Source organism: Cajanus cajan, chromosome 4 (assembly GCF_000230855.2).
Source record: "Cajanus cajan strain Asha chromosome 4, NIPB_CcT2T_4, whole genome shotgun sequence".
NCBI classification, from domain to species: Eukaryota; Viridiplantae; Streptophyta; class Magnoliopsida; order Fabales; family Fabaceae; genus Cajanus; species Cajanus cajan.
The window spans coordinates 30,917,450-30,939,711 of NC_138520.1; the positions used below are offsets into that span (position 1 = coordinate 30,917,450).

Sequence of the window (22,262 nt, forward strand, 5' to 3'; positions counted from 1 at the left end):
CCAAGTTGCATCTAGGGTTAATTTGGGTTTCATTTGGTGTGCATTTGGCACCCTAAATGCAATCCTAGATGCCTCCCACTCCTATAAATACCCTAGGCACCACACCTTGTAAATACTTTGGAAATTGAATATAAAGAGAGCATTTTTGCATTTATATCATCCTTAGTCACCCTTGGCTAAATCCGACCACCACCCATCCTATCTCCACCTTGAGAGAAAAACCCTAGAAGTGGCCTTCATTTACCTTGAAGTGAGCCAAACCCTAGAGTGCCCTCTCAAACCTTTCATCAAACACTTCACCCACACTCTCTATTTTCGTCCATCCCACCTTATTCCTTCTCTAAATCACGTATCACCCTTGGAGGACTTGATCCTTGGAGTAGGCGTCCTCTCCCTTGCTCATCATCTCAAGTTAATGCAAGTTAGGATGCCATCAAGTGGTATCTAGAACCTTGGTACTTCAAGGGTAACAATCTCTTTATCTCTAAAAATATTCGGTCATGTCATGTCTTCCTTACATGTCTCCTAAGTGTGCCTAAATGAATCATCATCATTGCCATATTTTGATGGTCCATAAATTTCTTCTCATGTGTTGATTCATACCATATGTTCTTTGTTAATCATCTTGGCATTTTAGGCTTTCTTATTTAGGTTCTTGCCTTTTTCTTTAAATTGTTGAGTTGTTGGAAATTTTGGGTTGCATGTTATAAATTAATGTTTTCATTTTTTTAATCCATCCGGTTTTGTCATGAGCTTGTCTCTTTGAACTACCTTAAAAAAAATTCCAAGTTTTTATGCTTAACCATTGAAATGAGAAAAATATGACATGCATGCCATATGTTTGATGAATTGGTCGTGACTTATATGTGCTTTAGAGAAGTCACTAATGCATGCTAATTAGTTCTAGCATGTTCTACATTCCTAAAATATCATGTGTGATTACATTCTTTGCATATCTTTGCCTTGAAATTTATGGCCAAATTTGAAGTATCTCTTAGTGCACTTGTATGCCTATATATTATTTTATGTTTTAAGCATGAGAGTGAATTTTGTGTGCACATTTTACTGTTGCACACTAAAAGTTTTAAAATTCACTCAAGATGTTGTCTCATTAAGCCATCACAAAATATTATAAAGAATTAATTACTAGTGGAAAAAAGGCTTTTAAAATCGGTTATTTTGGACTTTTAAAATCGGTTATGGAACCGATCTTAAAAGAGCCAATTTTGAAAAGGTAGACTTTTAAGATCGGTTATCAACCGATTTTAAAAGTAGACTTTTAAGATCGGTTGATTTATAACCGATCTTAAAAGTCTTGACTTTTAAGATCGGTTAAGATTTTAACCGATCTTAAAAGTCTTGACTTTTAAAATCGGTTATGGCATAACCGATCTTAAAAGTAGTGATTTTTTTTTGTATGTTTGACTTGTTTTGGGAGCACCTTAGAACAAAAAACCTGCAGAAAAACCAGACAGTTCAAAATATTTTCTGAATGAAGCCCAAATCGCATACAAATGACAAGATGATAAATGTTAATCATATATATATAATTGAATAGTTTTAAATACATCTAATATATAAATGGACTACATTGCTCAATGAAATGTAAGTTCTAACTAGTTAAAGAAATACTATAAAACATAAGCCCAAACTAGTTAAAGTAATGGTCAATAAAAAATGTGGCCCATTGCTCCCTAATGATGTTTATGTCTTCTAGCGGCAATAGTGATCGATCTATAAATATCTGTTAAGAAAAATTAAAATAATTAGTAATAATTCATAAAATATATAGAATGAGAACTTAAAAACTTTCAAAATTGTAAAACTTACTTCAGTCCACCCAGATACTATTTGTGAATCGACAATAGTATGCATTGTCTTCATTACATAGTATCCGCCCTCATAATTTCCTTTTTGTTTATGAGACTACATAAAGAATATATAATAAATTTCAATAGAATAGTAATTAAAAAAAATTACTAAATTACTTAAAAAAAATATCATTGCTAGAATTAAAATCTTACTTTAGGAGAGACCCAACTCATTTTTTTCTTCATCTTTGAACCCTTAAGTATATGATATCCTTCCATGGCCCTAATGATAAAATGACATTATGATTAGTGTAAATTCAAATGTAATGATAGTCAATAAAATAAATTAGATATTTTTAAACAATTTACCTATCTAATAATTGTCTAAAATCCATAGGAGGAGGTTTATGCAACAAGCAAATGCATACTGCTATGTTATCTATAGGATAAATAACTAAAAGTTGCCAATGAGCACTGCATTAAGAAATTATGAGTAATAAAAAAAATAGTTTTTATAAAAAATTATATTTAATTATATAAAACTAAACTTACTCAGAAAAATAAGGGGCCAAGTAAACTTTTTTATTTGAGTCGAACATCCAATTTTGAATGTAAGCTTGTATTTCTTCAACTTTGTTCCCACTTTTTTGGATTGACTCAGGCTCCAAAAATCCATATATGTGATCATTTCCCTTATCCACGCTCAATTTATGGATAAATCTACAACGTTAGAAACAATGTTAGAAACAATATTAGAAACAATGTTAGAAACAATGTTAGAAAAAATCAACAAAATATAATTAAAAATAATTTAAATACTTACAACAACCATAACTACAAAATTGATATGTTAAGCATACAATGACCATTTGTAATCTCTGATATATCACTCTAACTTATATATAGAGGTACTTTAATAGACATGTTAAACACTTCAGGAGGCCAAGGGAGTTGTTTGGGTTGCTCGTCATCTTCCATATCTGCAACTAATCTCCATAGCCTTTTTATTGGAGGAAGATTTCTAGAAGGGGTAACAATGACCGTCCCTTTACCCTTTGGTGAGGTAACAATATCCTACTCCACAAAGTACAAAGCTAATATTATACAATATTATAATAAAATTACACCAAATTAAAATTAAATATTATTTAAATAACATACCTTCGTAGATATCACCTTTACTAACTTATAAGGCCACTGAAGGAAGGTGTTCAAGGCTTGTCCCATTGTCTGAACCTCCTCTGTGGGCACAGGAACTCTAGCCTCTGGTTGTCTAACATCCAACACTGAAACCCTAACCATATCATCTCCCATGACTTGATGGTGTACAGTGGACCCTAATATGTGAATTTGCCCTATACCCATAGGATCGAGTGATCCATCCACAAACAACTCACATTTATTAGATGTACCCGGGCCAGTGGCAGTAACAGGGGGATCAATAGAAGCACATCATCCCCTTGTACTCACACGTGCAATAAATGGTTCTACTATTGGAGTACTTTGTTGAAATTGTTGGCTAAGTGATTGCATATGCTCTTGTAGTTGCCTTTGCATGTTCTCTTGTAGCCGCTTATGAATCTCCTCCTGCATGTGACTAAATTTTTGCTCATAAGTTGCTATAACTTGAGAGACCTTTAGTTCCATTAATTGGTCCACCGTGCCAGATGTCTGTGAAGATGAGCGTGATCCAAAGTAGGTTTGTAAACTATGACCTCCACCAGCAGCCTGAACCCGACCTGGGTGCTCAGGCTTTCCAATTGCAACTGTGAGTATATCCTAGCGTCCATGGGAAACAAAAGATCCCTCTGTGCACTGTTGTTCTAATATATCCTACAATACAAGACACAAAAACAATTTAATAAACATCTATTTGATCCATATGTTAATTAGCATCATATGTACAAAAAAAATTATACTTACTATCTTGTTAGCAATCTCTTTTGCTGCCTCAATTGTAAACTCGCCCGTTTTTTTTATGCGACCATGCTTCCATAATTCATGGCGTGTGGGTGGAGAAGGAGGACCACTAACTGTAGTCTCATCTTGGCTAGCTTGACGCTTCATAGCCTTCTCTTTCATCAACTTTTTCTTAAGCCATGGATAACCCCCACGAGACATCACAACAATGGTGTCATTGTTTGCTTGAATCTGTTGCGCCTTCTTTCTTTTCTCCTACAAAAGTACCATATAATGAGATTAAAGGTAAAAACATAATATTCTGAACAATACAAATAATAATGCATGTAATCCTAGCTTACCAAAAACTTTTTAGTCATTCTAAACTCTACAAATGCGTTCTATGTCTCTTGATCTATGGTGGGGTTCTTATAACCAGGAAATTCACCTTTCTTTTTTCCAAAAATGTAATTGTTCGTGAGGCTGGTCTTATATGCCCTCCACCTCTCAGCCACAATAGAGAGGGTTTTCCTTCTCATGTCCTCTGTCCTAGGAATGTCCCAAGTTGCATATTCCATTGAAAAATAAGCAAAGCCTAGTTATGACTTGTCTCACATTTTTAGGTAAAACATCGCGTATAGCGATAGGAAGAAATTGTTGCATCAGTACATGACAATCGTGAGACTTCAATCCAACTAATTTCAAATCTTTCATTGATACTAGACTTTTTATATTGGAAGAGTAACCGTGCCGCACTTTGACACCATGTAAACACTCACAAAAACTTGTTTTCTCCTTTTTTGACAAAGTGTGACATGCTGGGGGCAAATATGTCCTCTTACCCTTAGATTATGGATATAATTGTTGTCGTATCCCCATGAGTTGCAAATCTAGACGGGAGTTGAGCCCATCTTTTGTCTTGCCCTGAATATTGAGAAGCGTGCCGTTTACACTATCACATACATTTTTTTCAACATGCATGACATCAATGCAATGTCTAACATCAAGAGCCTTCTAATATGGAAGATCAAATAATATCGACTTCTTCTTCCATATGTTTGTATCTTTTGATTATTTTTTAGTCTTACCAAGTACCACATTTAAATTTTTCACTCGTTCATAAACTTCGTCACCAGTTAATGCAGTAGGAGCAATGTCATATTCTTGATATCCATTAAAATCTTTCTTTAACCTTCAATATGGATGGTTAGGTTTAAGAAACCTTCGATGGCCAAGGTAAATTGTCTTCTTCCAATTATGCAATTGATGATAACAAGTTCCCTCTTCACAAATAAGGCAAGCTTTATGCCCCTTAACACTATACCCGCACAAGTTCCCATATGCTGGGAAGTCATTGATTGTGCAGAACAACATGGCATGCAACTTGAATGATTCACTTGAATACCCATCAAACACATCAATTCCCTCCTCCCACAACATCTTTAAGTCTTCGACCAACAGACTTAAATAAACATCAATGTCATTTCCTGGTTGCCTTGGACCAGAAATCATCATAGATAACATCACATATTTGTGTTTCATGCATAACCATGGAGGTAAGTTGTAAATTATCAACAAAACAGGCCATGAACTATGCTTTGTGCTTAAATTACCAAACGGATTCATTCCATCTGTAGCTAGTCCAAGCCTAACATTTCTTGGCTCCTTACCAAAATTTGGAAACATAGAATTAATTTTTTTCCATTGCAAACAATCTGCTAGATGCCTAAGTTGTCCATCATATTTCCTCTCATCTTCATGCCATCTCATCAACTTTGCATCATCTTCATTAGCAAACAAACACTTCAATCTTGGAACAATTGGCAAATACCATAAAACCTTCGCCGGAGGACCCTTACTACTAATATCATAATCAAAATCACCTTGCTTCTTTTTATATCGTGACAACCCACACCTTGGACATTCATGCAAGCCTTCAAACTCATCATGATATAGCATACAATCATTTGGGCATGCATGTATCTTCTTATACTCTAAACCCATGAGACACAACACTTTTTTTGCCTCGTAGTTACGACTAGGCAATGTGTTACCTTCTGGAAGCATCTCTTTCAGCAACTCTAACAATTCTGTGAAACTTTTATCACTCCACACATGTCTCGCCTTCAAATTAAACAATCTCAATACCGTTGACAATCTTGTGAATTTTGTGCATGTCGCCACCGGCCCGAAACGGGCTTTCGGCATTCGCGAAGGATGGTTGGACTCGTTTATTTGTTTAAAAATATGGATTGCTAGAATGACGTATTCTCAAACTGAGACCTTGTCAAACGAGCAATTTTATTAAATGATTCACCAATCCATATTAATCCCAAGCGGGACCCTCCATGGATTAGTGGTTTTCGCAAAAGGAGGGTTCGTGGAGTCGCCACCAATGTTTTACTCAAAACATTGGAAAAAAGGGATAAGGCAATCGATTCAAAAATCGACTTCGGCCATTACAACCAGAGTCGGGTAAGGGAGTCGGTTACGCGTGGGGAAGGTGTTAGCACCCCACAGCGCCCCTTTCGGGTTCCCTATGACAGATTATTTCTAAAATAATAGCGTAAAATTACTAAATTACCCCTATTTATTATAAGCGATTATAAATTAACTATCTACATGATGACAATTAAATATACAAACAGAAAGCAGTAAAAGGAAGGATTTTAAGAAGAAAACCTTTGAAGCGTGCTTTTATATATTTCGTAAAACTGGGAAGCTTTTTGGCGTTCCCTCGCTCTACAAGCCCGCTCGCTCCCTCCTATAAAATTTTGACTACGGAAATCCGGAGGATTTCCCTTCGACTAGGTTCGAATCTCCAAGCTAAGTGCTCGGAATTCCAGAACTTCGTCGGATCGACTCCCAGAGAGATTTCTAGGGCAGAACACTACTCAAAAACCCCAGAATACTCAAGGAGGGAGTCAAAACTGAGTGAAAAAAGTGTGGAATGACGTCCAATTGACGTCATATTTATAGGGAATAGGCGCAATACGGCCTACAGGAGCAATACGGCCGTATTGAAATTTTTGAACTTCAATACGGCCGTATTGAGTTCAATACGGCCGTATTGAAATTCAGAAATTTCAATACGGCCGTATTGAGTTCAATACGGCTGTATTGAAGCTTCAATACGGCCGTATTGATTTCAGTACGGCCGTATTGAAGTTTCAGAAACTTCAATACGCCGTATTGAGTTCACTGCGGCCGTATTGAAGCTTCAATACGGCCGTATTAAGTTCAGTACGGCCGTATTGGGCTTCATTCCCTCCACTTCCTTATTTTGAGCTATTCTAAGACCTCTAGACCTACAGAGAACCCTCCTAGGGCCTTCCAGGAGTCCTTCTGGCTGATCTTCCTTCAGTCTTCGAGAGTCTTCAAGCTTTATTTCCGACCCGGACAATTTTAGGGGTCTACAGCTGCCCCCCCCCTTTACTTAGTCAAACGGTCTTTTTGTGTACCGGCTGACAAGTAAAGGAGTTGACCCAATTGTCCGGGTGATGCGCCGACCTTCTGACTTGTAGCGTCTTCCGGTGGAAAATTGTTGAGTAACCTCTCCAGGTTGTTGCATACCTCGGCGCTCCTGACAACCTCGGTAGCTAAGTTTACCCTCTTCAGGTCCTGCCTCTTAACATTCAGCAGTGTGAGTTTACCCTCTCCAGGTCCTGCCTCTTAACATTCAGCAGTGTGAGTTTACCCTCTCCAGGTCCTGCCTCTTAACATTCAGCAGTGTGAGTTTACCCTCTCCAGGTCCTGCCTCTTAACATTCAGCAGTGTGAGTTTACCCTCTCCAGGTCCTGCCTCTTAACATTCAGCAGCGTGAGTTTACCCTCTCCAGGTCCTGCCTCTTAACATTCAGCAGTGTGAGTTTACCCTCTCCAGGTCCTGCCTCTTAACATTCAGCAGTTGAGTTTACCCTCTCCAGGTCCTGCCTCTTAACATTCAGCAGCGTGAGTTTACCCTCTCCAGGTCCTGCCTCTTAACATTCAGCAGTGTGAGTTTACCCTCTCCAGGTCCTGCCTCTTAACATTCAGCAGTTGAGTTTACCCTCTCCAGGTCCTGCCTCTTAACATTCAGCAGTGTGAGTTTACCCTCTCCAGGTCCTGCCTCTTAACATTCAGCAGTTGAGTTTACCCTCTCCAGGTCCTGCCTCTTAACATTCAGCAGTTGAGTATTGCCTCTCCAGGCCTGCTTCCGTGTCTTCTGATCACTTCGGCAATGATTTGATATGATTTTTGTCTCCACAGTCCACGATGCTGCTTCGACGGTTTTTCTGATTTTGTGCCGCTGAGGGCTGGATAACGCAGGGATCCGTCTAGGGGATGTGCAGTCATTCATAGGTTCTTGTGCCCCAACTTGCATTGCATTGTTGGTACCCATGGGGAATTTTTGACTCCTTGGGGTGTAGACACAGATGCTCTCTCTCTGAGTTGAGCGATGCCTTATGTTTGGCTGACGTCCTTTTGACGTGGGTGGAGTATCCCGGTTGTCCTTATTCGGGTATCTCTTTTGAATTTTCTGATTTTTTGTAGCCTCTGTGTAGGCTGTTTATCCGCTGGGGATTTTGTCATTCATTTCTTGACTGGCCTCTTCTGTTAGGCAAATGATCTTGATGTTTGGTGCTTGGCTGGATGCCACATTCCGTTTGGGGAATATTTATTGATATATTTTTTTTTCCTTTTTTGGAAGAGTGCCTCTGAGTAGGCGAATTATCTTGATGTTCAGTGTTCGGCTGAGTGCCGGATTCCTCTTGGGGAATGGTTATTGATCTTTTTGTGATTTTTCTTGAAGGGGTGCCTCTGAGTAGGCGACTGGGGATTTAGGGATCTTATGTATCCCAGAGTATTATTTAGGAAGCCTCTGCAGGCTTAGCCTCACTCAACGCTTGAGCTGGAGAGCTATCTTCACTAAGGAAGTTTAAGTCCTTTGACTTGGATATTCTGCTTGGGAGATCGTACTTCCATTGGGGATTTTGACGATCTTGCTTTGATAGCTCTCGCTGGGAAATTTGGCCTGTGAGCTTGAGTTGAGGTTTCTCTGGGGAGTATTATTTCTGTGAGCCTCTCCAGGCTCAGTTATTCTGCATACTGTGGAGGATGTGGAGTATAATTTTGGTAAGCCTCTCCAGGCTTAGTTATTCGGTTCAAACTGTTTGTTGGATTTTCTATATCCTTGCCTTTTTTCATTTTCGGCTTTTTCTGTATTTTGCCTTTTCTTCTGATTTGGCTTTTGCTGTACAGAAATTAAAAGTGCTAAAGAAATTAAATTCAGTTATTATGAGAGAGTATTATTTCGGCAAGCCTCTCCAGGCTCAGTTATTTTGCAGGAGTATTATTTCGGCAAGCCTCTCCAGGCTCAATTATTCTGAAGGAGTATTATTTCGACAAGCCTCTCCAGGCTCAATTATTCTGAAGGAGTATTATTTCGACAAGCCTCTCCAGGCTCAATTATTCTGTGGGAGTATTATTTCGACAAGCCTCTCCAGGCTCAATTATTCTGTGGGAGTATTGTTTCGGCAAGCCTCTCCAGGCTCAGTTATTTTGAGAGTATTCTTTCGGCAAGCCTCTCCAGGCTCAGTTATTCTGAGAGTATTCTTTCGGCAAGCCTCTCCAGGCTCAGTTATTCTGAGAGTATTCTTTCGGCAAGCCTCTCCAGGCTCAGTTATTTTGAGAGTATTCTTTCGGCAAGCCTCTCCAGGCTCAGTTATTTTGTATGACGCTGTTGATTTTCTGAATCTTTGCATTTTGTTTGCTGCTGTCATACACAAGCAATTCTTCCTATTTTTTCTAATTTATGTAGTTGCCTCATGACGAGGTCTTTGAAAATTTCTTTATGGCCAATACGGCCGCATCCATTTCAGTATGCCCGTATTGAATTGAAAATTTGTTCATAACCCTAATTTTGGTACGGGCGTACTGAACATGATACAGGCGTATTGTTTTTTCTGAAGTTTATATATTTTTTGTTTTTTCAATAAACAGAGAATAAGTGATCTTCCAGTACACCTATCATCTGTATGCATGTATGCAGTATGATGCACCTAATTCTATTTGATTCTTTTTTCAAAAGAATTAACCGATGCGTTTTTGTGTTTGGATTTTGCCATTCCTCCAGACGGACTGTGCTCTGCCGATTTCTGTTACCGAGGAATGATGCGTATTATATTTGAGATTTGGTGTCATCAACCAAATGATCCTTCCCTTTCTTTAGAAGATGTGTCAACCCTCCTATTGACCACTATATCTCCATGTTTCCACTAGATTATTCAAAAATCGTTGGGACAAGAGAGAAAAGAAGGAAAGGGTATATTTTTCAAAAGTTTGTGTTTTAGAGGGGATTATTTTATTTTTTGAAAAATGGTTTTTTGTAAGAATGGCTGGCCATGGTAGGCTTATGTGTTTAGGCTTGTTCGATTAAACACTTATGAGGTTAAGCACATCTTTGTTATTAATGATTGTGTTTTGACAACTTGGATAGCTTTTCTTGAGCCCCTTGTTGAATTCAATTGATGGTACCATCATGGATTTATTTTGTTTTTTTTCTTTTTTTGACGGCCCTAACTTTTGCCTAAAACACCCATTTGTGATGTCTTAGCGGGCTTTTGTTTTTGTTCATTATTTTGTAACCCTAATTTTTGCCTAGGTCACCCTTTTGTGGGATTCCTAGCGGGTCTTTTGCTCTTATTTTTGTGCAGCCCCCTTTTTGGGTTTCCTGCCGAGCTTTTTTTGTTTTTTAGGATTTTTGTCCTGAATGGATTTCTTTTTATCCATGACGGCACTTATTGAGGCCAAGAAAAGGTGCTCCAAGTTGACACACACACTTCCACATAAAAATGATGTGGGTTTATTTTTATTAAGATGATTTTAACCTCATTCATGTTTATTCAAACAGGGTTAAAATAATGTGGTCTAGAATTTTATTGCAAGCGAGAAAAGAAGCAATAAAGAATTAATGAAGAATGATTTTATTATAATCATAATGGAAACATGTGCCCTATCGAGGCTCGGGGGTCGGGCTGTCCCCGAGGAGTGATCTCTAATAGTCACTGAGTCTATACATCCCTATCGGAAGGAGAAAAACATTTTGACGACGACGACCGGCCTTGACGCTTGTGAACCGGCCTTCCTAAAGATCTGGCTTAAAGAACGTCGAGAAGGATCTTGATTCCTCTTCGTTCTTTGATCTTTAACAGGGTTGTATCCTAACCCTTGTTTTCCCGGATTGTCCTTGATAATGGGTAGCTCCGGGATTCCTTGGGAGTCCTTGCCTAATCCTTGTCCTGGCAAGTATCCGTTCTTTGTGAGCATATGAGCTACCTTCTTCATTTCTCGGGGAAACGTTTCAACATTGGCAATTTCCAATGCTTGGAAGGCGGTTTCCAAAGCTTCCTCTGCTGCATCCACATAAGGTATGGTGGATGGCTTGCTGATGAGTATGTCATCTTCAGCTTGCACGGTCACCAGTTTGTCACCCACGATGAACTTGATTTTCTGGTGGAGCGTAGAGGGTACAGCTTTCGCATCATGAATCCAAGGTCGGCCGAGGAGACAGCTGTATGCAGGAGTAATGTCCATTATTTGAAATTCGACGTTAAAGATAGTGGGTCCGATTTGGATTGGAAGACTGACTTCTCCCACCACTTCTCTTTTAGAGCCGTCGAAAGCTCGAACGATCATGTTGCTTGGGCGCATTTGGACTCCCTTGATTGCCAATTGCTTGAGCGTTCTTTTTGGCATTACGTTTAAGGAAGATCCATTATCTACCAAGACTTTTAGCGATGTGATACTCCTTGCACTTTATAGAGATGTGCAAGGGCTTGTTGTGGTTTGATCCCTCTGCGGGGATTTCTTCATCGATGAAGGTGAGGTGATCATTAGCCTTGATGTGACTAACAATCCCCTCAAACTCGTCTTGGGAGATAGTGTGCGACACGTATGCCTCGTTCAAGACTTTCAACAGAGCTTGCCGATGCGGTTCGGAGCATAGGATCAACGACAACAGAGTAATCTTTGCTGGCGTCTTATGAAGTTGATCCATGATGGAGTACTCGCTCTGTCGGATATATTTTAACAGTTTGTCTGTCTCCTCCTCGGATTCCTTATTTTCCTCGGTTTTTTCTTCTTTTTCTTTCCCTTTATTCTTGGGAGCTTTGTCATGAAGATCTTCGGGAGTGTAGATCCTGCCACTCCTAGTCATGCCCCCAAGTCCAGCGATGTTGGAGATATCGCTGTCGGCAGAAGAGTGGATGTCGTATATCCACGGCACAGCCTTATTTGATTTGTAAGGGAAAGGCCTTGGGACTGTGATCCTTAATGGTGTCGGACCTTCCCCTTTATTCGTCTTGATTACCAACAACGGAGTTGATGTGCGCTCGATTGGCACGGTTGTTGGCTTACACTTGATGACGAATGGCGTGCGATCCATTTTTGAACATACGCATCGATTTAATCCTTTCTTTTTATTTATGTTTATTACTGAATTACTAGGAGGGATGTATGAAATGAATGATTCCTAGATCCCTCCATGATCTATATGCATGATATGAGATGATGGTGGTGGATATGCATGCATAGTGTTTATTCAACTAAGCATTATCATGTTTTTAGGATGTTCCTAAGATGATGCATGATATTGCTTGGTTTGGATAAATAACCCTTTTTTTTTTTTTTTTTTTTTTTGGGTATTTTTATTTATTATTATTATTATTATTATTTTTTTTGTATTTTTGGGTGAAAAGGGAAACTACCTATATGAATGCAATGAAGGTAGATGTTAACACCATGTACTAGAAGATCCTTATTTCTATTTATTCTTATTTTAATAGAATAGGAATGTTGTTTGTTTAAAGAATGCAAATGTATGCTCATACAATGTCACATAACGAATGCACAAACAATTCACTCATCCACGAACAGTCACGAGCGAATCACGAGGTAGGGGTCTCCTGCAGAAAAGTGCATATTCAAGGTGGTTCTAACTGTTCTCACCGGTCTGAGGACCCCAAGGTGCCCCCATTATAGGGACCCAATTCCTCTTGTCGTAAGCCGATGGAAAGCTCCAACGCACTGTCGGACTCGAGTTCATGGTTATCACCTTGAGTGATGTTTTTCCGACAACGGTCTCATAGGCTCCTATAAACCCATCAACCGGCCGTACTAACATCCACTCCCTATGGATTACCACTCATGCCCCCGGGTGTAGAGGGAACTGTTGTGTGCAAGGGTTTGTGTGCAATTTTTATTTCAAACAATTGCGGAAAATTAAACATACAACAGTTATTAAAGCCAAATAGATAAACATGTTATCATACAAGTGAGGGGTAATAAAGTAATTTTAACTATTATTTGTTAAAAATGATCTGTCACTAAATGGGACTGACTCTCGAGGCTTCCCCAGTGGAGTCGCCATCTGTCGCCACCGGCCCGAAACGGGCTTTCGGCATTCGCGAAGGATGGTTGGACTCGTTTATTTGTTTAAAAATATGGATTGCTAGAATGACGTATTCTCAAACTGAGACCTTGTCAAACGAGCAATTTTATTAAATGATTCACCAATCCATATTAATCCCAAGCGGGACCCTCCATGGATTAGTGGTTTTCGCAAAAGGAGGGTTCGTGGAGTCGCCACCAATGTTTTACTCAAAACATTGGAAAAAAGGGATAAGGCAATCGATTCAAAAATCGACTTCGGCCATTACAACCAGAGTCGGGTAAGGGAGTCGGTTACGCGTGGGGAAGGTGTTAGCACCCCACAGCGCCCCTTTCGGGTTCCCTATGACAGATTATTTCTAAAATAACAGCGTAAAATTACTAAATTACCCCTATTTATTATAAGCGATTATAAATTAACTATCTACATGATGACAGTTAAATATACAAACAGAAAGCAGTAAAAGGAAGGATTTTAAGAAGAAAACCTTTGAAGCGTGCTTTTATATATTTCGTAAAACTGGGAAGCTTTTTGGCGTTCCCTCGCTCTACAAGCCCGCTCGCTCCCTCCTATAAAATTTTGACTACGGAAATCCGGAGGATTTCCCTTCGACTAGGTTCGAATCTCCAAGCTAAGTGCTCGGAATTCCAGAACTTCGTCGGATCGACTCCCAGAGAGATTTCTAGGGCAGAACACTGCTCAAAAACCCCATAATACTCAAGGAGGAGTCAAAACTGAGTGAAAAAAGTGTGGAATGACGTCCAATTGACGTCATATTTATAGGGAATAGGCGCAATACGGCCTACAGGAGCAATACGGCCGTATTGAAATTTTTGAACTTCAATACGGCCGTATTGAGTTCAATACGGCCGTATTGAAATTCAGAAATTTCAATACGGCCGTATTGAGTTCAATACGGCTGTATTGAAGCTTCAATACGGCCGTATTGATTTCAGTACGGCCGTATTGAAGTTTCAGAAACTTCAATACGCCGTATTGAGTTCACTGCGGCCGTATTGAAGCTTCAATACGGCCGTATTAAGTTCAGTACGGCCGTATTGGGCTTCATTCCCTCCACTTCCTTATTTTGAGCTATTATAAGACCTCTAGACCTACAGAGAACCCTCCTAGGGCCTTCCAGGAGTCCTTCTGGCTGATCTTCCTTCAGTCTTCGAGAGTCTTCAAGCTTTATTTCCGACCCGGACAATTTTAGGGGTCTACAGTGCAATTTGGATATAACGTCTTCTCTGAATCTCTGCATAAAGTTTCATACATATGTGCTCTCTTGAATGATTCTGGACCAACATCACGAATCATCTCCTCAAGCCGATCATCCATATCTACCTCTTGTGTAAAATTTTGAGTTTGAGTTTCAGCTGACACATTTGGAATGTCAATATTTTCACCATGCCATATCCAACGTGTATAATTCTTAAGAAACCCATCACATAGAAGATGTTCCCTTATAACATCAAGTTCTAAACGACTTCCATTACAACAATTAACACAAGGACAGAAAAAATTTCCATTCATATCATCATTACAATTCCGTATTACATATTCAATAAAATATTCAACTCCAGCCTCATATTGCTCACTTATGCATGGTGCTCGTATCCAACTTCGATCCAATAACCAACTTCGATCCATAAGTTATGTTCTCTATCAAAAAGATAGACCATAGGTGTCAATCTTACTATTTTATACAAGGTGTGACCCTATCCCATTCAAGATTTTATTTTATACTTGATCAATATGTACTAGTACAATCCATTTTCTTAAACTTGACAAAATTTTGACAGCATTTCGTATTGGTCTCTAAGTACATGAAATGAAAGTGGTGACATCAAATTATATACACCACAATCAAATATGCACTCAAAGAGCAACACAAAATGCAATAAACCAAAATTTAATCAAATTTAAGATGAGACTTAACTTGTACGTATCAAACAAGTATAAATAAAATTACTCATCCCAAACTGTCCAATAAGACAATTAAAGATTAAATATAAATGATTAAATAAATTTAATCATTTGTATTGAATCTCAAACGAGAAACTAAGGTTCACTTAATGTGTGCATAAACTAAATATACAATAGACAAAAATTATAGAGAAAAAAAGTGCATGCATTTCAAAGCTTCAAATAATAAATCAAGTATGTTTATTTATAATATTTTTTCATATATTCTTAAGGATTTATTGAATTGTTTATTCATACAAGAATTGATATATAAAATCCAACCGTTAGATTGAGTTGAGTGGATGCTTTTTAAGAACCTAAATTGGTCCCTCATCTATAGCGCAGCTACCTATGATCTATTATCTAATCCAACTGATCACACTCAAATATCATACACCACATCTTTTGAAACTCATTATGACTCCCCTAGTTTAATTTCTTTTTCTGTTTCTTTTATGTAACTGCCTGCAAATTTTGATCTTTATTTTCTTAATTAATATTTAAGAATATTTTATATGGGTATAACAAACCAAAAGGATTTCATTCTTATAAATATTCTTGTGTTTCACTCTTTCAAGATATTGCTTTTATACTATCAGAAATGCATTAGTTCTTTAGATGATGTTATGTGGAATTCTCTAGTTTCCTTTACAACAGTGCGAATTTCTTGATTATGATATATGTGGTTGCACAAAAATTGTAAAACCTTGCTTTTTTATTTATTGTCCAATTTCTTAAATGAAAAATGAATTGTAACTCATCTCTTTCTTTATTTTCTTTTTATCTTTCTCCCTTTGGACCGGCAGTTCTTAATCCAATATTGAGGCTTGTGTCCGGTACGTCTTCCCACACATTGAATAATTATATTGACAACAGTTAATCATTAATTCAGTGATTGTTCAGTATGTGGTATAAACAAGGGTATTGATATATTAACATTTGCTATATATTAATTCAGTGATTTTTTTATTCTCTCTCTATTTATCTTCTTATTTAATCATATTAATTATTTATCACATTTATATTTTTCTATCTTTTTCTAGTCTAGTATATATGATAACAAAGTGTACATCTATTAATTTTGTATGAACAAACCGAGGAAGTTACCACTGCCAGTTTGATTAACGTGTCATTTTAAAAAGATGCCACGTGATCATGTATGACCACTTACTTTTTACATTTAAATGCAAGAAAGATGAATGCTATAAAATTAAAACTTCACTTCTCGTTCATAAAATTCTTAATTGTAGAGTGAATTATTATTTAGTTGATGGAATAGGTTGAAATCTAAGGTTGGGGTCAGCTGTTCAAAGCAACATCTGCTGCGTTAGTGCATCAGTCGTGACCAGGCCCCAACTGCAGGAAAATTTAACACAGCAGCTGCGTCAGCTGCTTTAATAAGTGTGGCAGCACCGCCTCAGCCAGCACCTGCTTGTGTATCATCATGATCATGTTCAGCAGCAGCTGCTGCATCATTTTTAGTACCAGCAGACTCACTCCCGGCTGCACCAGTATCATCCATGTCAAATGCTACCTGCGTTCCAGCCATTGCAGCAACTTTACGTGGCTCCTTTTTTGATTTGTCTTGGCTACGTGCTTCAATTCCGGCATCACCTGGACGTGCTTCTCCTCCTGCATGCATGCATGCAGCTTCCTCATGGCCAATGCAATTACAATTAGAGCAAAACAATGGCAATCTATCAAATTCAAAGGACACGTAAAACGCAAAACCTTCCCTTTCAACCATCAGCTGTGTGGGGATCATTTTTGAGAGGTCTACTTCAACCAAGATTCTTGCAAAATGACCATAGGTCCGGTTCAACGTAGCCTTATCCACAGAGATAGGCGTTCCTACAGTGGAGGCAATAGCAAGAAGTATTCTTGAATGTCAATATTCTTGGGGAAGATCTAATACCCGTAACCACACTTGAGCAAAGGTGTTCTTGTAGGTTCTTGGGTTGAAGTCTTGCTTCCAGAGGGAGAGCCTTAGCAGCCCCGGGTCTAGGCTCCATGGACCAGCTGCAAGAACCATTCCAATGTCATGGTCATTCTTGAATTCAAGCTCAAAGAATCCCCTCCCGAGGGAGATGATAGACCATCCAGCAAGATGACTCCATAGCTTAGAGAGTTTGGCTATGATATCCACGGTTTTGAGTGGTTTTTGGCCTTTAGCCAAAAGGACACGCCCATGCAAGTGTTTAGAGCACCTTCGAAGCCCCTCATGGTAAGCATCTTCGGGTATCTTGATTGCAAGGGACTCTCCTTTCCAGCAAGGTTTAGGTAGTGAGGTGATGCATGGATTCACCGAGGAGGACACCATCTTTGCAAAGGAAGACTTGGAGGGATTGTTCTGGCTTGGTGGCTGACCAAGGCAAGGCCACGGACAGCAAACCATGTCTACCATGCCTAAGCATGAGTGTGGAGGGAAACCCCTACGTTCACTACAAGAAAAATGCTGATTTTCGATGGAAATTTCCGACGGAAATAGGTAAATTTCCGACGGATTTTGCTTTTTCCGACGGAAATAGGTAAACATGCATGTTTTTCTTTTGTGTTTTTTATTTATTGTATACGTTGATTGAAAAAATCAAAATTGTAAAATTGTATACATTGATTAAAAAAATCAAAATAAGAAAAATCATAAGATTTATATTCTATTTAGAATTGTTATTATAAGATATATTTTAAAATAAATTATCATCTAAAAATATATATTAGATATTAAAAACAGATTTATATCATAAATAAATTAAACTTTATTTTTATAAATTTAACATATAGATTTTTATATTTTTAATAGTGTTAAATTATTATAAAATAAAAGTCTATATAATTGTAGTTCTACCCAAATATTTAAAAATTATCTATGATAGATAAATAAGTCACACTTAAAATATATATTTTTAAAGAAAGTTAGGTTCAAACCAAGTAAATTATAATAAAATATAGTATAACCTAATTTATTTTCATCTTTAATACTAATCGTAGATATAAAAAACTTGTAATAAATAATTATAATATATATTTATACCTTTAAAAGATATATAAAATTTTTAATACTACAAATATATATAAGAAATTAAAAATAAGAAATTAAAAATAAGAAATTAAAAATAAATTAAAAATAAGATTTTCGACGGAAAATTCCGTCGAAAATTTCCGACAGAATTTGAAAATTCTGTCGGAAATTTCCGACGGAATAATTTCATCGGAAATTTTCCGGCAGAAATTTCCGACGGATTTATTTTTCCGTCGGAAATTTCTGACGAAATTGTCCGTCGGAAAATTTCTATCGGAAATTTCCGACGGATTTATATTTCCGTCGGAAATTTCTGACGGAAATATAAATCCGTCGGAAATTTCCGACGGATCCATATCCGTCGGAAATTTACATTTTTCTTGTAGTGGTTCTTGAAGAGTTTCTTGGAGAGTTTCAAAAGTGAATTTTGTACAAGTATTTGGACAAAGTAACTTGTAAAAAGAATAATGGCACACAAGGTTCAGACCAAAGCTGACCAAGTAACTTGTACAAGTATTTGGACAGAAAATGGAAATGTATTTGGACAAAGTAACTTGTAAACAAAATACATTGACAAGAAAAGAGGGATGAAAAGAGAAGAAAAAGCAAGTAACCTGAAATTCAAATGATCTGCTCACAAGGTTCAGACCAAAGCTGACCAATTGCTGTAGGGGGATTACAGTATGCTGCAATTAAATGCAGGTGAAAGGATGTCAAGTGCTACGGAAATAAAATCAGCCAAGGTTATATAAAAAGAATAATGGCACAGAGGCTCAAACTTGGGACCTCTTGCAAAATACTTAAATACCACTCCTAGTGGCTTCATGAAACTATTCTTTCTTTTAGCATTAACTATTTCGAATGCTTAAACATTATATATATCATGTTAATTGAATATAGACCATGCAGGTAGCAGGTTATCTTAAAAGAAACAAATATAATCAGATTGTTAGCATAAAAGTTGATTGTATATCTCACTGCAGCAAGATGTATATCAAAATTGAAATCAAGCAAAAAAAATTATTTTATAGATGGAAAGACCATAATTTTGAAATATACCTGAAATAAGATGAGCCCAATGACACTAGTACACAAAGGGTGTTTTACGTCGTGTATTTTGACCCTTTTACGTCGGAAAAGGGTCCGACGTTAATACGGGAGTCGTAAATTTACATCGCCACTGGAAGACGACGTAAATTTACGTCGGGAAATTTTCCAGACCGACGTAAAAAGGGGCAAAATCATGCCACAAATTTACGTCGGACGTGGCCTTGTCCGACGTAAATTTACGTCGGTCATTGCAAGGCCCGACGTAAATTTACGTCGGACAACGCCATGTCCGACGTAAATTGTGGCAGTTTTTTTTTAAAAAACGTTTGTAAATTGATATACCCAACACCTGCATATAAATATAATCCAGAATACCAAATCTAAACCAGGCAGTCTAGAATAGAAATTCAAATTGTATTTCAAAATTGAATGACAAAAAGAAAATAATATATAAATCTTAAAAAACATAAATTATGACAATGTAAATCCTATTATCCTAAAAAAGCTATAAAACATGTTTGTCAATGCTATCTAAATAACTAACTATCAAACTATAAACATAATATCTAACTAACTAAACTTAGAAAAAAAGTTGCCCATTGTTCTCTTATCTTGAGCATCTCATCTTCGGGCAATGGAGATGGATCTTGAAAGACCTGAAAGGGTAATTTAAGTGTCATTAATATGCAATGTTAATTATTCTAAAGGTAAATATAGTTAAATAAATTTTGATATGAATTACCTGCGCCCAAGAATCAATAATACCCGCAGAAACTATGGCTTTCATCCAATACATGATGTAATAGCCACATTCAAACGAGTCTTGTTGCTTATTACACTAAAATGAGAAACAAATAACTATTAATTCCAAAGTCAATAAATTTAAATATTATTGACTGTATGAATTAATTTGCTAACCTTAGGGTATATGAAATGCAATGACTTTGATGATCTGGCTCTTCCACTTAATATATTAGCTCCAGACACGATTCTAATTAATTGAAATAAAAATAAATGTTAGCCAATATATATAATTACAGTGTTAAAACATAATGAAAAAATTTAGTTACCCATGTAATTGGCTTTCAATTTCCTGGCTTGGTTTTCGATGAAGTGAACAAAACCACACCACGGTATATTCCTTAGGAATGATTACCATTAACTGCCAATGAGACCTACATTGTATGACAAACAAATCAGTTAAAAAATTACCATGATTAAAAAATCAATTAAAAAACTAACCCGTCAATGTATGGAGCCATGTATATATGTCTTCTTGAGTCACTCATCCATGTTTGCATATATTGTTGGATCTGGACCTGAGTGTTTCCTGATTTTTGGATGGATTGAGGCTCAATAAATCCATATACTTCTGCTTGTGCTTGCTCCACACTCAATTTGTCCATGTACCTAACACAAATAATTATTATAAGTTAAATGTAATTATTGTAAATTTAGACTCATAAAAGAAAATATGACTTACATGGCCCACAACTGTATGACAGATATATTTAACATGGAGTTTCCCCCAACAATCTCTAATGCATCAGGCAGAGATATGTATAGTGGAACATCAGAGCTATCAACTCCAAAAACTCTAATGTCCCACTGCAATTGAATTGGTTGCTTCTTTAATCGTGGTAATTTGATTAGAAGCTTAGATATGGGATCATCCTCAGCTTCTGCGATATTAGCATCATGAACATGAGGTTCTCTCGTGACCTCCTTACCACGATCGATAAAATCCTAAAGAAATAATCAAAATTAGTTAAACAATAATAGAATTATAAGAATGTGCCGGTTGCCTGCCCCACTAGTTGAACCTCTGTATTGGGCAAAGGCACTATAGCAGCAGCATCTTGAACTTGGTCAACCACAACCCGTGTCCAGTCTGGCTGTAGAGGGACACCATGGATGGTTGAGCCACCCTCAAATACTCGGCCAATAGCCACTAACCGTGGGGGGTCATCCTCAACATATAACTCGCACTGGTTTGGTACATCAGTGTGAGCATGTTCCCCTGAGGAATTTGGAGCAGCACAACTCCCTTTAGTGCTGACTCGAACAACATCATGAGCAACTGCAGCCTGTTGCTGAGTGTCGCCACCCGCCGAAACGGACCTTGGCATTCGCGACGATGGTTGGACTCTTTTTAAGTTTTGAAAAGTGGTGGATTGTTAGAACGACTTATTCTCAAACTGAGACCTCGTCGAACTAACAATTTTATTAAATGATTCACCAATCCATGTTAATCCCAAGCGGGACCCTCCATGGATTAGTGGTTTTCGCAAAAAGAAGGGTTCTTGGAGTCGCCACCAATGTTTTACTCAAAACATTGGAAAAAGGGATAAGGCAATTGATTTCATAAATCAACCTTGGTCATTACAACCAGAGTCGGGTAAGGGAGTCGGTTACGTGCGGGGAAGGTGTTAGCACCCCACAACGCCCCTTTCGGGTTCCCTATGACGGATTATTTCATAAATAACAGTGTAAAATTACTAAATTACCCCTATTTATTATAAACGGCTATGAATAAGATATCTACATGATGAATAAATTAAACATGCGATGCAACAATCAGAAAGCAGTAAAAGGAAGGATTTTGAAGAAGAAACCTTTGAAGCGTGCTTTTATATATTCAAATGTTAGGAGGCTTTTTGGCGCTCCCTCCCACTACACGCTCGCTCGCTCCTTCCCTAAAAATTAATCTTTACTATGGAAATCAAAAAGATTTCCCTTCGACTAATTCGAATTCTCAAGCTAAATGCTCAGAACTCAAGAACTTCGTCGGATCGGCTCTCGGAGAGAATTCTAGGGCAGAACACTGCTCAAAAACCCCAGAATACTCAAGAAGAGAGTCCAAGAAGTGTGGAAAAGTGTGGAATGACGTCCAAATGACGTCCTATATATAGGAGTGAGGCGCAGTACGGCCTCTGACATCAATACGGCCCGTACTGAAGATTTGAACTACAGTACGGCCGTATTGAATTCAGTACGGCCGTACTGAAGTTTCAAAAACTTCAGTACGGCCGTATTGGTTTGAGTACGGCCGTACTGAAGATCAAAAACTTCAGTATGGCCGTATTGGG

The 22,262-nt window shown here is 37.8% G+C and overlaps 2 protein-coding genes and 1 long non-coding RNA gene across 4 annotated transcripts; all 3 read right to left on the reverse strand.

Moving 5' to 3' along the window:
• Positions 1-1,169: 1,169 nt before the first annotated feature.
• On the reverse strand, positions 1,170-2,270 carry LOC145957052 (uncharacterized). Its single transcript, XR_014433479.1, has 3 exons — positions 2,025-2,270; positions 1,831-1,926; positions 1,170-1,744 (listed from the first exon to the last, which is right to left on the reverse strand). It is a non-coding gene; the product is annotated as an uncharacterized LOC145957052 (long non-coding RNA).
• A 1,410-nt stretch (positions 2,271-3,680) lies between these two features.
• On the reverse strand, positions 3,681-14,789 carry LOC145957275 (uncharacterized). The gene is made up of 4 exons (XM_083073501.1): positions 14,361-14,789; positions 5,035-5,834; positions 4,806-4,902; positions 3,681-3,986 (listed from the first exon to the last, which is right to left on the reverse strand). Exons 1-4 carry the CDS (start codon positions 14,787-14,789, stop codon positions 3,681-3,683), a joined length of 1,632 nt encoding a protein of 543 aa, XP_082929627.1.
• A 4,433-nt stretch (positions 14,790-19,222) lies between these two features.
• Positions 19,223-21,999, reverse strand: LOC145957053 (uncharacterized). Of its 2 annotated transcripts, none has more exons than XR_014433480.1 (3): positions 20,657-21,999; positions 19,916-20,583; positions 19,223-19,829 (listed from the first exon to the last, which is right to left on the reverse strand). XR_014433480.1 is itself a non-coding variant. In XM_083073279.1 (3 exons), exons 1-3 carry the CDS (start codon positions 20,689-20,691, stop codon positions 20,240-20,242), a joined length of 312 nt encoding a protein of 103 aa, XP_082929405.1. In that variant the 5' UTR covers positions 20,692-21,999; the 3' UTR covers positions 19,238-20,239. The 2 variants fall into 2 exon arrangements, 1 of the variants encoding a protein (XP_082929405.1); XM_083073279.1 differs by having other exon boundaries at positions 19,238-20,348; positions 20,416-20,583.
• Positions 22,000-22,262: the final 263 nt, after the last annotated feature.